The sequence below is a fragment of the Oenanthe melanoleuca genome, chromosome 2 (assembly GCF_029582105.1).
Source record: "Oenanthe melanoleuca isolate GR-GAL-2019-014 chromosome 2, OMel1.0, whole genome shotgun sequence".
Taxonomy (NCBI): domain Eukaryota; kingdom Metazoa; phylum Chordata; class Aves; order Passeriformes; family Muscicapidae; genus Oenanthe; species Oenanthe melanoleuca.
In genome coordinates, this window is record NC_079335.1 from 32,939,358 (window position 1) to 32,956,474 (window position 17,117).

Genomic DNA, 17,117 nt, shown 5'->3' on the forward strand with positions numbered 1-17,117 from the left:
AGCCTTGTGCTGTGATTTCAGACAGACCTGAAGAAGGCAGTATGCAATTAAAGTTACACCAGGGGTTTAGAGAGCAGTTGCAGGTAAGGACCCATCTGTGCCTGAGATAATTTAGGGGTAGGTGTTATGGCATCCCAGCACTTGTTATTTCAGTCTCCATGTTATTCCTGACCAAATAAATTAGGACTGACTCCTAAGGTTTTAAGGAGTCCTCTCTTATGCTTTCTGTGAAGTGGTGAGAATATATGTGTTTTGGAGCTTACACTGTATCATTTTGCAGTTGTGGCTTAGGATCATCATGTAAATTGTAGAATCAGTTTAAATGAGAGGGTTCTTCTCTTCTTGTCAGAGTGAAAAGAGTGAGTGATAAGAGGAGGAAAAACCTCTGGAATTACTTTTCTACAAATGATGCAGCAATGAAGAGGAATAATGGCTGAAATATTTTGCTCCCCTGCCATGCAGTAGAGAAAAAAAAACAAGTCATATCTTGGGCTATAGCATCTTTGTGCTTAAAGTTTTCAAGTCATTGTGGTTTGAGAATGGAAGAAAAAAAAGTAATAATCTCCTACATGTAATTCAGCATTACAGTGTGAAAAAATGCAGCATTAAGCAATAAAAAACATGCTTTAAAATTATCTCTCAGTATAAAATGTAGAATATATGGTCAGTTTTTATTGGCCACAGTCAGAAAAATAGCATTTCCTCAAGAGGAATATGGAAACATTCTTGTTTGCTTAAAGAATTAGTTTGGAAAATGATTTAAGTAGAGATTTCACTTGTATCCTGTTGGCATTGAGTACTGGAATTTCCTGATGTGGTATATGCTAAAGTTAAGAGCTTTGGACCTTCTGGTGCCCAAAGGTTAAACTGAAACAATGACATACCTAACAGTGAAATTTTGTTTTGTATTGTTTCACTGTTGTAGGTTTTTGTTTTTTGTTACATTTTTACTCTGAAAAACCCCTTCTGGTTGTTTAAATTGTGCTTCCTGTTTTCTTGCTGCCTAGATAATACTTTGAAACCTTGCAGAACAATATATAACAGTGGGGGACTGGGAAGGAAAGCAATTGTAACCAGTCTTGCAAGGCTGAAAATGTGGTAACTCTGTAGACCAGAAAAATAAAAGCCACACTTGGAAAGCCATGTCATTTCATTACAACAGGAAATATTAAAAGACAAGCAATGAAATGAAGATCATATGATACTATTAATAAAAAAAAAAAGAGAGAGAGAGAAAGGACCCCACAGAAAATACATATGCATGAAAAAATCACAAATGAAAAAATGTACTTGGAGTGCCTAATTTTAATTTTTTCCCTGAACAATTATATGAAAATTTTTGAACTATTTTACTTCTCTCATAACTGCAATCCTAATATGATTGCTTTTGGACTAGAAATTGCAAGTGACCACACACACCACATTGATGGCAGAGTGAACAGTGGAATAAATGTCTGGGAGATTTTCCATAACATGTTTTAATTTTTCATTAAAGAAGTGTCACAGGGATCTATGGAAGTTAGAGAACTGAATTTGTTGAAGTTCAGATTTACATAAAAAACTTAAAGGATATGCAGAATTTGTAAACCCCAAAGTAAAGTAAACCCCAACCTTAAATGCAGTTAACACTGACAAAGAGTAACAGACCCCCAGTTTTGGTTTAGGTTGTAATTTTTTTGATCTATGTATGTATTGTATTTGTTCTTTTAGAAGTAATAATTTCTCTTTCCAGTTCTCATTTCTAATTGTTCTTATGTAAGAGTTTATGCATTTTTTAAATTAAAGAAGTAGTGCAAGTAACTGCTGCAAGACAATTTAGGGATGCAGTAAGGAGGAGAATATACAGGCTATAAAAACTAAAGACATTTATATTAAATCATCAAGATGTAGATGGTACAATGAAGAAATGTTTGAGGAGCAAATGGAATTAGACACATATTTGAAAAGTGAAATGGACATCAAGAACTTCTTGTCTGCTCCTGAAATACATTCTACTTCATAGTATCTTCCTATTATTGCTCTCACTCTTTACAGATTTTTACTTGATCACCCTACAGCACACAGGATCCTTTATTTTGTATTCATTGCATCTCTTTATTTACAGAATGTTCTTTTTGTTTGTTTTGCTTAATTAGCACCGCATCCGCGGTATCGGTGCTGAACGTCGGGTGTTGAGCAGCTGAGCTACCTGTGCTGTTCCTCATGATTGAACTGTGTTGTTGTGCTTGCCTGCAGTGCTGAGGCAGGGACTGGCCTTCAGTCCTGTGTATCGCTTCTCCCTGTCGGATGGCACCATCGTCTCTGCCCAAACCAAGAGCAAGCTCATCCGTTCTCAGACGACCAGTGAACCTCAGCTTGTAATCTCCTTGCATATGCTTCACAGGTAAGCCTGGCCACCTCCTTACATCCACACTGCTGAGAGACACACAAAGTACCAGGCTGCCAAAGCAAATGGATTGTTTAAGGCTGATAGATTTCGGTTGACCCAGAACTCATATCATGGAAACAAAGTAAGATTTTGAAACCAATGCTTGCAGCAGGAAAAGGCTGTAGGATTATTTCAAATTTTTAAAATACCATGTTCTTAATTTCAGTATTTTAATTTCCTGTATTTTGCATAGTAGATACAAGAAACTTTCCAACTGTAATTAAATCTAGAAAAGTTAGAATTCTTGTAGTTCATTCTGTTATTGGTTCTTGTTCTTCTTAAAAGAACAGGTTATGATTACTAGGACTGCACTTTGACAAAGTGTTATTTAATTGTTTTATTACCTTTGTGCGTTATCTTTTCTGGTGTTTGGCTTAGTGGGTTTCATGTGTCCAATCCTAAGAAGTGTCACTGCTGTTAGTTTGGGTTTTTTTTCAAAAAGTGCAGCCAATAATATGCTAAAGTCAGGGTTGAGCAATGACCAACATCGGAACTTCAACATACAATTTTTATTAAGTCATTGCATGTCCTGGTGTATTTGTACAGATTTTACTTCAGGTTTTATTGGTTGACTATAATTACAATATCATTTTCCTTGAATCCTCTGTATCACTTTTCTTGAGAGGAGGAAAACAGTGCTAAACATAATTATAACTGAAACCATTTAGATTGATGTGACCAAAAGCTGTCTGCAATTTGTTTTCTTTGGATTGCTGAATAGACCTAATATTTTATTAAGTGCCAAATTTTAAATTTGCAAAAGCAAGCACAAATAATTTTTAAATGGCACTCATATATTTTCTTGCACGTTTTTTAGGAGAGTGTTGGTACTACTGTATTTGCAAAAAGGTTTTTAAAATACCACTTTTTTACCTAAGGTAACAAATACAGAATAAAAAGATTCACAACTCTGTATTCTTTGATTATTTTACTTCTCATGCCTTAACAAGAGTTAAGATTTATCTGCACTTATACTGTGCAAATAGGAATGGTTTTTGTCTCATGGAGAATGCATATTAGGAATGTTCCATTTGTATTTGGTTTTGGAAGTCCAGAGTTGATTTGATTTTTTTTGTTCAGAATCTCATTTTTTTCCTTCCTAACCTACTTGACTCTGTCTCTTTTGTAGCTTTTAGCATTTGGGAATATGTCTGATATTCCTAATTTAAGTTTTAGCACAGAGTAAAAAGTGTATTGCATCCTCCCATAAACTAATTAAAATCTACTGAGGAAAAGAAAAGTGACCTTCAGGTGCTCTCACAAGAGCTTTTTCTGTGTGTGTGTGTGTGTGTCTCTTGTCTGTCTTGTGGCCTACATCTCTAAAATACGAGTTTCAGTTCGTATGTGTGTGGTTTGTTGTTTTTCTTCTCCCCTTTTCCTAAATGCCTGTGCAGGACTGGATTGCTAACAGACTGTTCTCATTCTGAACCAGTATCCAGTAGTTCCCTTGGCTCACATGCTGTTTTGGAGCAGTATTGAAATACTCTGGCAGTGTAAAAATGTGACTTTTTCAACTTTCTTTTCGCTATGAACTTGGTGGGCAAATAGCCCATTCCAGCCTTGTGGTGGGGCTAACTCAGAGAAATTCAAAGCTCCAGCAAACAGCTGTCCACAGCTGTCTTGTAAAACATTTGTTGGGTCATATGTTTCAGATGAAATTTCTTTCGGTTCTAGAAGTTAGCTCTTGCCAAATTGTAGAGGAGAGATACATTAAAGGGAGTCTGAAATTGTAACCTATCAGCATTTCTAATGACTGTCATTTAAGTGGGGTTTAATTTTGTTTTTCCTCTCTTTCATTGTTTTCTAATGAGGTATTGAAAAACCATACTGTTAATGCTCAGCCATGTTGAGAGTTGCATATCACTTTTGTCAAATTGTTGATTTATTTTTGATTGTAGGGGGTTTGTGTTATTTTAAAGTGAGGTTTGGGGTTTTGCTTCTTTTTCCGTAATGTAATTGCAAGTTGGCCACTGTCATTTAGCTAACAGGCTGTTTTTCTTCCTCTTGCCACATAGAGAGCAGAATGTCTGTGGAATGAATCAGGATTTGACTGGACAAGGAATGGGGAAGATATTGAACCCAATTAGTTCCAGCAGCCCTGCCCATCAGGCCATGTGCAGTGGGAACCCAGGTCAGGATATGACCATCAGTAGCAATATAAATTTTGCCATAAATGGCCCAAAGGAGCAAGTGGGCATGCCAGCAGGCAGGTTTGGTGGTTCAGGGGGAATGAACCATGTGTCAAGCATACAAGCATCCACTCCTCAGGGTAGTAACTATGCACTAAAAATGAATAGCCCCTCACAAAGCAGCCCTGGCATGAACCCAGGGCAGCCAAACTCTATGCTTTCCCCAAGGCATCGCGTGAGCCCTGGAGTGGCGGGAAGTCCTCGCATCCCACCCAGTCAGTTCTCCCCTGCAGGGAGCTTACATTCACCTGTGGGAGTCTGCAGCAGCACAGGAAATAGCCATAACTACACCAACAGTTCCCTGAACGCACTTCAGGCCCTCAGCGAGGGCCACGGCGTTTCTCTCGGATCCTCGTTGGCTTCACCTGACCTAAAAATGGGAAATTTACAAAATTCCCCCGTGAATATGAATCCTCCCCAGCTAAGCAAGATGGGAAGCCTGGACTCTAAAGACTGCTTTGGAATATATGGGGAGCAATCAGAAGGTACAACTGGACAAGCAGAGAGCAGCTGCCATTCAGGAGAACAGAAAGACAACAGCGATAGCAACATGCCGCCGGTCGTCAGCGGCGAGAGACCTGATGGACAGAATAAACTGCACGATGGAAAAAGCCAGACAAAGCTCTTACAATTGCTGACCACCAAATCAGATCAGATGGAGCCTTCACCTTTGTCCAGTACCATGGGAGACATTAGCAAGGACTCCACGGGAGGGTTGCCTGGGTCTGGTTCAGCACACGGAACCTCGCTCAAGGAGAAGCATAAAATTTTGCACAGACTATTGCAGGACAGTAGTTCTCCTGTAGATTTGGCCAAGCTCACAGCAGAGGCCACAGGCAAAGAACTGAACCAGGAGTCCAGTAGCACAGCTCCTGGTTCAGAGGTGACTGTTAAACAGGAGCCAGCGAGTCCTAAGAAGAATAATAATGCACTACTTCGCTACTTGCTAGATAAAGATGATACTAAAGATATTGGTTTACCAGACATCCCCCCAAAACTGGAGCGGTTGGACAGTAAGACAGACCCTTCCGGTAGCACAAAGTTAATAGCGATGAGGACGGAAAAAGAAGAGATAAGCTTTGAGCCTAACGAACAGGTAAGCTGAGCTTTGCATGCTGTGTGAATGACTTGTTCCAGGCCTGCATGCCTGCCATCTGACTTCTGCCAAGAGTAGCATCTTGGCACTCCAGGAGGCTGTTCCTGTCTTTTGAAATCCAGTCTTCACTCAGTTTCCCAGTTGGTGTTACTAAGTTGTGATGATGACACTGTGTAAAAGCACAGCCTCTGCCTGGGAGGAGATGGATAATGCAGGGTTCCTTTCCCACATGGTGGTCGGGCAAAGAGAAAATGCTCATGACTCTTGGTTAGTGGTAACTAATTGACAGCTTTTCCCACAGGCTGATGTTGAACTGCTGTTGTGCTTGCTAAATGGGTCCTTGACCTAGCCCAGCATAGCAGCTACACTCTTCCCATGGAAAACAGGTTCATGCTCAAGAACAGAAGTTGTTTGAAAGGACTGATAATAATTTCACATTACTGGTCTTTGTGCTATGCTTGACCTGCAAATTAAAATCAAAGCAAATAGACTTCTGTGCCAATTTGGAGGATTTGATGGGGTTTTCTTGTTGCCTTAAAAATTCTTTATATCCAGCCTCAAGTTTCTGTGGATGATTAATTGTTCAGTGAAGGCATCATGTCTCCTTGTGCAAGGTTATCTGCGTTGAATTTTGCATTCAGAATTTCTTTGTTTTCTGTGCAAGATTACTTGTTCCTGTGCTGCCCAACATAACAAATTTTGTATTGTTGGGACCTTTGCTAAGAAGTGGTATATCACTGGCTTTCATCAGAATTCACTTTCCAAAAGCACCAGGTCCACATCACCCAGAGTGCTCCAGTTTTCAGAGCTTTGCCAGAAAAAGGGGCACAGCAAGAACAATCTGCTACTTCAGTATTGCTCTTTATATTATTTATAAAATGGGTAATCACAATATCAATTTTAGTATAGAGTATTTTCTGGGTAGGTTATAACTAGCTGGAGTTAATGATCCTTAGATTTGTCCTACACTATCAAATCTCCCAGCTGGTCATTAATCCTCAGGCAGCCCTGTGTGTGAAGCCTTAGTTTGTAAATCATGATCAGTTCATACGCAACACTGACGTTCACGTGACTCATTCACAGCCATGTCCTTAATTTTAAAAGTTTTAATTTTAAAAGTTTTGTGTGTTTTCTAAGACTAGGTGAGCTATTGTATCTTTTTATTGTATGTGTATAAAGACATTCTTTTTTATATTTTCTATATTGTATTGAGTCTGAGGAGGGATAGATTACATTTTTAAGTCACAACATAGGATTTTTTTAATTTGCCCTTTTGGCAGTCTGTAACTAGTAGACAGTTCTTTCAACAGTGGTTATAACCACAAAACATAGAGGCCAAATGTGCCATTCCAGTGTAGATGCAGCATTGTTAAAATCTCAGTTATCCAGGCAGCTCCTAAGGTTACTTCAGTGCTTTTGTTTCAACAAAATTTGACAACTATTGCCACTATGTAGGAGCAATTGTGGTTTTTCTATCCTTCCCACGCTTCAGGAGAAACCAAGCCAAACTGTACTAATTTCTCCTCATTGAAATTTGCACTGATTTATCCTCAAGCCTGGATGTTAGTTTAGTTTTCAATAGAAGCCTGTATTTTGTAGTGTCTGTAGAGGCATGGTTTAGATTCTCTGTGAGAGCTGACGGTTCATTTGGCTGGAAAAACACAGATATTAAGAAATTCACAGCTAAACTGGCAAGAGTAGTGTATTTTTAAAATGTCTGATAGATCTCAATTCCTAGTTCAGATCATACATGTTGAAGTTAGTGCTAGATTGAAAGATCTTCAATCCTCCAGTATTAGGTACTCAACAGGAATGCAAAATTTGGTAATCACCAAAAAATTTATGCCCTTCATCCATGGATCAAAATCATGGCTTTCAGATGGTTTGTTCCCCAAGAATTAAATTTCTAAAAGAATTAAAATTTCCTCTTGCATAATCTCTGGGCAGTACACAAGAAGTTTAGTTTACGATTCTCAGAGAGCAGGCTTTGTCCCCTCTATAATTTTGTTGTCTGGTCCAAGATAGTCTAAAAACTCCTTTTATTGCTGATGGAAACACAGAAAAATACTCCAGGATTTTTTTTTGTCTTATCCTAATGTGTATCTAAAAAAGACAAGGTAAACTGTTCTTTACTGATATCTCCATTAACAAGTGGTAGCATAGGTGAACAGTTTAGCTGCTTTGCTTTTTCAAAGGCAAGTTGTGTCTCACCCTAAATGTAAACATGAGACTAACTATAAAACCAACTTTCAAAAAAGAGACTTTAGTGTCTACAAGCATTGCCAACCCCAAGCAGTTGAAAATCAGGTCTCCTGAATGTTGAAGTTTGTAAAGTGAATAGTCTATTCATTTTTTATTTTTAGATTTTATGTTTCTGAGGCTGGGGAGGGATTTGAGGGGGTTGAAGTGTGGGCTGTGGATGTATTGCCTCTTCTTAAAACTTGAAGAAAGTTTGTCTCCCAGTAGAGAGCAAACCAGAGGTACAGGAAAGTCCAGGAGTTGGGTTTGTTCAGAAAACCACAAAGCAGTGCAGAAGTCATGATAAAGTGGTAAGGGCTTCCTCAGCACCAAGGTGTGGAGCAGCCAGTCTTGTCTGTGATGGAAGACTGCTGGATAATGACAGAAGGGCTTTTGTTGCTCCTGTTGGTTGTAAATAGAACTTTAAAACCCACTTAAAATGCAGTGAAACCTGGAGCTGAATAAACAGAAGCCCAGCATGGAATAGGAGAGGAAATGGTGGGGAATATAGAATAATGTAAGTGTTTAACTGTCTGAAGGCCAGGCCTTTAAACAAATAACCACTTTACCTCAATTATAAAATCACTAAAAATATTTAGCATCAAAATTCTTCAGCTTTGGAAGATGGTCTCCCACAGGAAGTGCTCATTGCCTAAATTTAGATCAGAGCTGGAACTATTTAGTACAAGACTAGAACACAGATTCTTGAGCTAAATTCTTCCATCCTCCTGCATCCTTCCCCCTCCTTCTTCCTCCCATATGTAAAAATTAGCCAAGTGCTTGTGTTACCTATTTTGCAGGTTTATTTAAAACTTCTCCTCCCTGAGGAATGTTGTATTTTTAAGTAATTAGTCACTGGAGTGTGCAGTTTCTCTGGAAACTGCAGCAGAGCAGCAGTGGGATGGCCTCTACAAGGGAGATCAGTGTGTTGGGAGGCAACAGAGCCATTGCATTTTCTCCTTTTACTTTTGGTGTGACTTTCTGAGCAGGAAATGCTTTGAAGTGCACGACTGTACTAAAAATAGCAGTCTTCTAGGTAGTGTGTTTAAACATACTCTTCTGCAGAGAGCAGCAACTGACAGGAAGCCTTTCTCAAATGGCAGAGAATATTTCCAGCGCTGCCTTTTTCCCTTCCTTGGTGGGATGATGGTTATCAGGCTTTATTAGGCTGGTTGCTGTTCCAGTTACAGCCCCTCTAGGGGAGAGGAGGAGGGAGACCTGCTGGGGGCACTCAGCAGGGTTTTCCTACAGCACCAACCATAGCAGGGCTGTTGCTGTCGAGCACCACCAGTTCTCATATGGCTCAGCACTGCTAGAAAGGAAGAGAGTGTCCCCTGGCAGTAAACCTGCCTTCTCCTGGCTGCCCACTGCCAGGAGCAGCCCCTGCAGTGATCAGGAGATGGTCAGATGTGGCAAGGACTGGCTGACAGCTTGGAGGGGAAGGAGGGTGAAAGCACAGGGGAGCATTAGAGAAACATCATGAACAATGGAAGTATTCCTTGCTAAAGTAGCTTGTTGCCTGAGAAACACTTGAGGGAGTGTGGAATAAAATCCTAATCTCCACAAGTGTACTCTGCTCTTTTTTGTTCAGTAGACCATAAAGGCAGCCTGTTTGACAGGGCCTTTGCAATGCAACAGGCTGCACAAATGCTGTTCCAGGAATCATCTCAAGGATGTACATTTTTGTCCTAAAACTCAGAAACTGCTCTGGTGTTCCTCACATACTTTATCAATTCTGCTGTTCTCATGCTTTATGTGCAAACCAGTATCTTCCCAATGCTAGCATATTTTCTCTACACATGCCACTCATCTTTAAAAAACCTTTTTCTGGTTTAATAGTCCAGAATCCATTAAGTTCATGAGGAACATTTGTTTCTTTTTGAAATTCTATCAAAACCTTAGAATGGGGATTCCATTTTCTGAATGTCTTTCAATTAGAGTTCTGTTTTCAAATGTTAGTCATAGAATAGCTTGATAATTTAATAGGATTTCTAGCCAATCTTATGTTTATTGCAGTTACCAGGGAGAAAAATACTGTGTTGGTTCCACTTCTAATTTCCTTTTCCCTTCTTTTCATAATCCTTTAATTTATTGCCAGTTTGGAGCAGGAATTTGGTTTCATTTGCCTCTTATGGTCAAATGCTTTGCCCATATTTCTGAGGTAGAAGATGAGCTCACTTCAAATTTATGCAAGTCAGGTGTAGTTCAAGCTGTGTCCCCACCAAAAGTCATCCTGTTCTAAGTCCTTAGAATACAGAGTCACAGTGCATTGCCCATGGCAGGAAGGAGATTTCCAAAGACTTGAGTATCTTATCCAGTCCTTTACAATCCATGGAAGCTAGACTTTGAAACAGAAATTTTTGTAAACCAAACTTCATGTTGAAATGCAGCTGCCTTTCACTACAGCTGAAAAAAAATCTGTAAGCTCTTATATTTCATCTGTACTTCTCTATATGACAGTATAAAATAAGTACTTCTTCAAATGCAAAAATATTCCTGAACATTATTTGTCTTATGTTTTGTGGCACTTAGTGTCCAAGTTCCACAGAGATTGTCATAATTGCATTACATAGATATAGTGAAAATACTAACACAAGAACTTTCTTGTGATGCTTAACACTTTATCAGGTGCCTTATTTTTTTAATTCCTGACAAATAGTTGTTTCACAGGGAGCTTAGTGTGTGCCTTCTGTTTACATAAAATTCAATTTAGACCATTAACAAAATAAATATAGAATATAAATAAAAGAAAAATCCCATGAAACTAACCAAGTAAATATTTTAATGCTAGTTTCTGCACATATGGTGCCATTTGAGAGTGAGTCTGGAGAGATTTCGCCTAATATCATAGGTTGGTGTTAATTCCATATCTATTGGAGCTTTTGTAGCTGTTGAGAGCCCTTATAAAATATAAAGATGAAATATTTAATATTGATTATTAAGCAAAAAAAGGAAAAGGTTATGTATTTGTGTTGTTGTAATACATCTGTTGTATTTGCCCTTTCTTTGCCACTTCTGAGAGGAATTTAAAACATTTTAGGGAGTGCAGTTTTCTGACACATTTGGATCAATATGTTCTTCATTGGTGGTTTTTTAGGCTTGGTTTTTAGGTTGGCTTTTTTTTTTTTTTTTTTTTAGTATCTAGTGTTTGAACAAAGAATTGCAGTAGCCAGAATGCTAAAAGAAAAGATGATACAAAATCCTGCATAAAACTAACCAAAAAACCCTCCTGCAACATATAAAACTTCTCTTTGCTGTTGTCTCAGATACATGTAATGAAGGCCATATGTCTTAATTCCCCCAAAGAGTACTGAATCATCCTTCTATAATTTATGATGCTCTATATCAGTCTCTTCTCCTGCTCTTGCACTCTTCTTGTACCAGATCTCCCATCGCTCAAGCTGCAGCTCCTATAAACATCACTCATGGCTGTCTCTTGGAGAGCCTTTTCAAATCTGCTTATCACCTGTCCCTGCAGTGATTTAGGCTTCATATAATCACATTGGATTCCTCCTGGCCCAGCCTTTTCTGCTGGATGCTGGGTCCACCCAGCTGCTTGTAATTGCCTGGAAAGCAGTGAGTCATCAGAGGGATTTGTCAGGAGCAGGTAATCTTGGACCAGCCAGCCTGTTTTCCTTCAGAAGAGGGTAGCAGGATTGTTGGCACACACACAAACAGTGTGTCAAGGTGTTTAGATTTGAGTCAGGCTCTTTGGCCCTTTTCCTTATGGCAGGGTAGAGGTGCATGGTCAAGATGAACTGTGAGTGGTGAGGAGGCTGTTTGGAAATCCCTCCACAGACAATAGTTACTGAAGGATTCACTGTCAAAATGGAGATGCTGCAGGGCTCGTGCAGCATCTAGAGCTGCTCAGTGTTTTAGTTAACCTAAATGACCTGACATGACAAAAGAGCTTGGTAAAGCTGAGTGTGGCACTTGAATATCTGCAAACATACAGGAGGATACAATTAAAATTCAGCTGCAACTAAGGGATATAGACATAAAGTGTTAGAACATTCAGGGTGAATAAATGCTATTTATTATCATTACTCAAGAATAATGTCTCATATTAAAAAAAAAAAATGAGGGGAGAACTGACTAAATAGGAAGAGCTGTTCTAGGGATCATAGTGATGACAAGATGAGTGAGAGTCAGTAATGTCATATAATTTAAAGAATCACATGCTTTTCTGGAATATGCCATCAAAGTGTGCTATGTGTAGAGTGAATTTTCTGCTTGACCCAACAGCTGTAAGACTTCATTTTAAGTCCTCAGTACTCATTTTAAGTCCTGTCTTGGACATGGCTTCAGCAAAAGTGTGGATCAACTGAAAGCAATCCACAGGAGCAACAAGAGTAATGAGAGACCTAGAAAACAGGTTGTTTGCTGAAGAAAATTCACAAGTTGAGATTGTTTATTAATTTCATCTTAAAGCCCAAAAGGGCTCATGTTTTCAAGTACAGAAAAAAAAAAAAAAGTTAGAAAAAGAAAGAGGAACACAGTATGTTCTCCAGATTCAAAATATGATTGGATGAAAGGGTCTAAATCTCAGTGTGAGAGATACTGCATTGAGACTGAAAAAAAAAAAAGAGTAGTAAGGATGGCAGAGTGCTGAAATCAATTCTCCAGAGAAGCTGTGGATTTTCTGTCTCTGGATGTCTTTAACAAGCAACTGTGTGAACTTCCATAGGGAATGGAATACACTGATTTTGCCTGGAGGCTTTAAATTTCTTCCAGTCCTCTGATTCTCTGATTTCCTACCATTTTGACAGTAACACCAGCCTCTAGATCACCCACATGCTGCCTTTTAATGGAGTGAATTCTCTCCTCTTTTGCACCATATACTACAGTTTATACGACTAGGAGATGAGGTAGAAAGAATAAAAAATAATGTGATTATTTGCAGTCAGTCACCCAAAAAAAGCAAGTAGCAGTGTAACCTTGGGGCATTTTAGCTACCTTTGAATAAAATAGCTGGACTTCTCAGGAGCAGGTTAGATGTGGCAGCAGGAGTTCTGTACAGACTAATGTAGCTAGCCTGGGAGAGCCTCAGTAGGTATTTTAAAGCCATCTCAGGTATTTCTACAGCATCCTGTGATCCTTGGTGTAAACTTGCTCTCACTAAGAAGTTCATGATGTAGGGAAGGGGAAAAAAAAACAAGCCCAGGAAGAATTGTATTTCAGTTCTGCACGTTTGTGGTGTTGTTTCTCAGTTCCCCATCCTTCATGAGTGGCTGTTCACTCTGCCTCTCCTCTGTCATTGCACATTTCCTAATGAAGACACTGATTTTGAGTAGATATTTGTTATACTGTTATGATATATTTACTGTTCAAGATGGTAGTAAACTGAAACTGGACACCCTGTTCTTAATTATTACCCGAATTTTACTCTAATCAAGAGTTTAGAATTGGAATATAGTTGGGAAGATTTCTGCATTTCAGTTGAAAATTATTTTCATTCTGAGAGGTTTTAGACAGAGAAGCTGTCAAAAAAGAATACCAGTGAAAACAATATATTTAAGAAAAACAAGCAGGTCAGTAATTATGTTAGTGTAAGGTGAACTTGATTTTTCTCCCATCTTTATTTCAAGATAATTTTCTACTGAATTTAAATATAAATTCATATGTAGATTTCCTTTTCATACTCTAGAGAAGTTATTTTCAATGGTTTGGGAAGTTGGGAGCAAAATAAATTCCCAATCCTATGTATATATCTTGCCAGTTAACTTATATAGAGTTATTCAGTGTTCAGGTTTTGAGTATAACAAAGAAAAGGTGTATGGGGAATTGTCACAGCCATAAAGCAACTTTTCCATTCTACGCTTTTAATCAAGTCATAAAGAGACTAGAAATACAACTGTGCTGAAAGAAATATTGGTTATAGCTACACAAACCCCCATCTTCAGCACTCCTGGGTCTGCTGTTATCCCTGCTGTCAGCACTGATCATGGAGTGCACGGGGAAGAATCTTTTCCAATATCCAGTTCCAAGCTATGGAATCATGCATCCTGACATGGGGCTTTTGATGGGGTGCCAGTGCCACACTGGGCTCCCTAAAAGCAAGGCAGGCTAGCCCTGGGAGGTCTGCACAGCCCCCTTCCATCAGGTTTGTGAGCTTCCTGCCCATCAGGAGTGTTTTGGGTGTGACTCTGGGGGCTGCAAGCAGGACACCAAGAGCAGGGAGCAGCGAGCTGTACTGTGGGTTTGTGTTCTTTGTTGCAGCCGGGCAGCGAGTTGGATAACTTGGAAGAGATTCTGGATGACCTGCAGAACAGCCAGTTACCGCAGCTTTTCCCAGATAGCCGCCCAGGCGTGCCAGCAGGCTCGGTGGACAAGCAAGCCATCATCAATGACCTCATGCAGCTCACCAGTGACAGCAGCCCCGGCGCGGCAGTGGCCAGCCAGAAGCCAGCAATGAGGATTTCGCAGAGCAGTGAGTGCCCTGGCCGGGCAGGGAGGGCTGGGCAGCTCCCACGGCGCTGGGCTGTGCGCGGGGACTGAGCGCCACCTGCGGTCAGCCGGCTCCACGCACACGGGGCTGTGTCTGGGCACCCTCCCTGCGTGTCCTCCAGGGGTCTGCAGGCACATCCCCTCCTGTGTGACACTGCTGCTCTCGGGGTTTTGGCACGGAGAGCACGAGCATTTTTTCACATGCACATCTTTCCTTTCTGGCAGCGCTTGCAGCAAAAGGTGCCAAGGGAAGCTTTTCTAAGCACGAAGCAGAATCTTCTTCTAAAACCACAAGATTAGTAGAAGGACAGAAGATTAAGAGTGCCCAACTTTAATTTGAGATTGTGGCTTTTAGTTGAGTCACTTCCAGCTGACAGCTTTCCTTAACCTTATTAATCAGCTTACAAATCAGCATTGAAATGTTGGTTTGCCATCATGGTGCAATGGAAAGCAAGACAGGAGTCTTATCAAGTACTAATGTTGAATAAAATAGCATTAAAAAAACACTGCTTCATTTTTTGCTCCTGTTGGCTAGGATGGCTGCATCTGTTTACTTCCTTAGATGTGCTCTAGGTTTTTTGCTTGTAAAACATAGGGTTTAGATAATATTTTTAGCCATTTGGACAAAAATCTTACACTGAGCCACTTTAAATTCATTCAAATTACTTAGAAATATTTAGATAAATACTAATATTCTATCAATAAATATTAGTGCTTAAATTCATATTAAGGCCACTTCACATTCTTAAATTACCACTTGCTATCCATGTTGCTCAGAGAAGGAAGGATGCTTGGGTTTAATGTACTTGCTTTTGTGAGGATAGAGGTGCTAACAGCATCACCTCAAAAGTCAGAAGGAAATCTCTGTGTGTGTGAAGTCTTCAGCATATTCTTCCTGAAGCAAGGTCTCTGTTTCTTCCAGCCTTTTGACTTTCTAGGGGTAGCCTAGCTTTAAATCTGCTTTCAAAGCTACTGGCAGTACACAGTAACAGTATCACTGTAGATGAGAGTGGCTTTGTGATTAGCAGCATCCTGTTTCCCCTCTAAATTAAAACCCTAAAATATTTTCCCCCACCTCAGTCTTGTGTCTGTGGTGCCTGATTTCCCTAGGAACTTGTGCCTTGTGTTCAGTAGAAGAACATACAGAAAACAGGTCCACAGAAATAGTGAGGGGCCTCTCATATGCTCACAGAAAATCAGTGTAGAATGAATGTCAAACCATACACAACTCCAAAAGAGATTTGTATTTTTTTACTGGTTTTTTTTTTTCTGAAGAAGTAACCAACTTTAATTTTACAAGTTTTAATTAATTACATTTATTTTCAACACACAAATATTTTTGTCTGTTAAAAAACAGAAAGGCTGTTTGCTTGAAAAAGGCAGACAAGTTTTGTTTGCTTGAACAAGGCAGACAAGACAAAACTTTAATCTCATAGTTAAAGAATTAGGTGTATGTGATGTGATATATTTTCTGTACATACATATATGCAAATTCACCTGGCAGAGAACTTACATTAAAAAAGACAAATACAATAAGTTCCTGTAGTCTGGATATAAATAAAAATCAGAGACCTCTGTTGTGAGATATTTTTGTGCATTTTAACAAACTTACTAAACCTCAAGTAAGTTTTCAGATTCAAAAGTAGCACTACTTTGACCTAAAATAAGAAAGTATTAATTTAACTTCTCAGTAATGTGATGAACATAAAAATGCAGAAGTTGCTGGAAGGATGCTGTTATATAAGAGCTGCTCCTAGGGGAAGCTATCATAAAATATTGCAAGTAATACTTTCAAAAAAATGTTTAATTTAGTTGCATGTATTTCATGGGTATGATTGGAAATGGAATCAAAGCTACAAGGTCAGTGTTTGATTCATGTTTGAGAACTTGTTGAGCACACAGAGGATGATGCTTTCATGCATTGGAACATTGCCCAAAGACCAGCTGAGCCAGATGCTTTGCCAGTCACAGTCTGAAACTTACTTTGCTAAAGCAATCCGCTGTTTTATTTGCAGAGGCAGATTTTAAAAGCACAAACCAGAAGAAAGTAGTTACATAAAGATGGCAGTAACCATCAAGAATGTTTTTTTTTTTACCAGAATTATGGTTAAATTGCCAGAATTATAGTGGCACTGCTCTGTTCCTGGACTGATTTTTTTGTTGTTGCTGAATCATGGAAGTATTTCGTTTTATTAATGAAAAAAAATTTAAAAACAAAAAAAAAAAAATTAAGAGGAACATATTGAAATGGGGGTGTGGAATCCAGTATAGAGTCTGTATGTCCTTACTTTTGAAAAATTCTTCAGGGGCACAGCTTATGCTGGAAAACTTTCCAAACTGAGATAATTCCTAACAATCTGCCTCAGGATGGCATCTGCATGCAGTTACAGTCCTATTAGGTATAAGATTAATTGGCAGTAGTGTGCACATCACATAGTGGTGTATTTTGCTGCAGTAGCTCTTCTGCCAGTTAAATTGCATCACTTAAAGTTTTTTAAAATATACACCATATCTGGTTTATTTAGTGTCAGAATGTTCCATTTTGAAATTTACATTTAAATTTCAAGAAGGGATATTTCTCAGACAGATATGGAGTGGGTAAATTATGCAATATTAAATAGCTGAGCCCAGGAGCTTTAATTGTGTCTGACTTCTTTTCTTCCTTTGGGGTTTTTTGTTTTGTTTTGTTTTGCTTTTTTACCTAGTGAAGTTTCCATTC

At 39.1% G+C, this 17,117-nt stretch overlaps 1 protein-coding gene across 7 annotated transcripts in view; it reads left to right on the forward strand.

Moving 5' to 3' along the window:
* The window catches only part of NCOA2 (nuclear receptor coactivator 2), a 186,996-nt gene that overhangs the window by 144,395 nt on the left and 25,484 nt on the right, over positions 1-17,117 (forward strand). For all 7 annotated transcript variants that reach the window (XM_056483702.1, XM_056483699.1, XM_056483700.1 and 4 more), the window contains 3 exons: positions 2,236-2,383; positions 4,444-5,713; positions 14,171-14,381. In XM_056483702.1, coding sequence (XP_056339677.1) covers positions 2,236-2,383; positions 4,444-5,713; positions 14,171-14,381 — 1,629 coding nt within the window. The remainder of the gene's footprint in view (positions 1-2,235; positions 2,384-4,443; positions 5,714-14,170; positions 14,382-17,117) is intronic.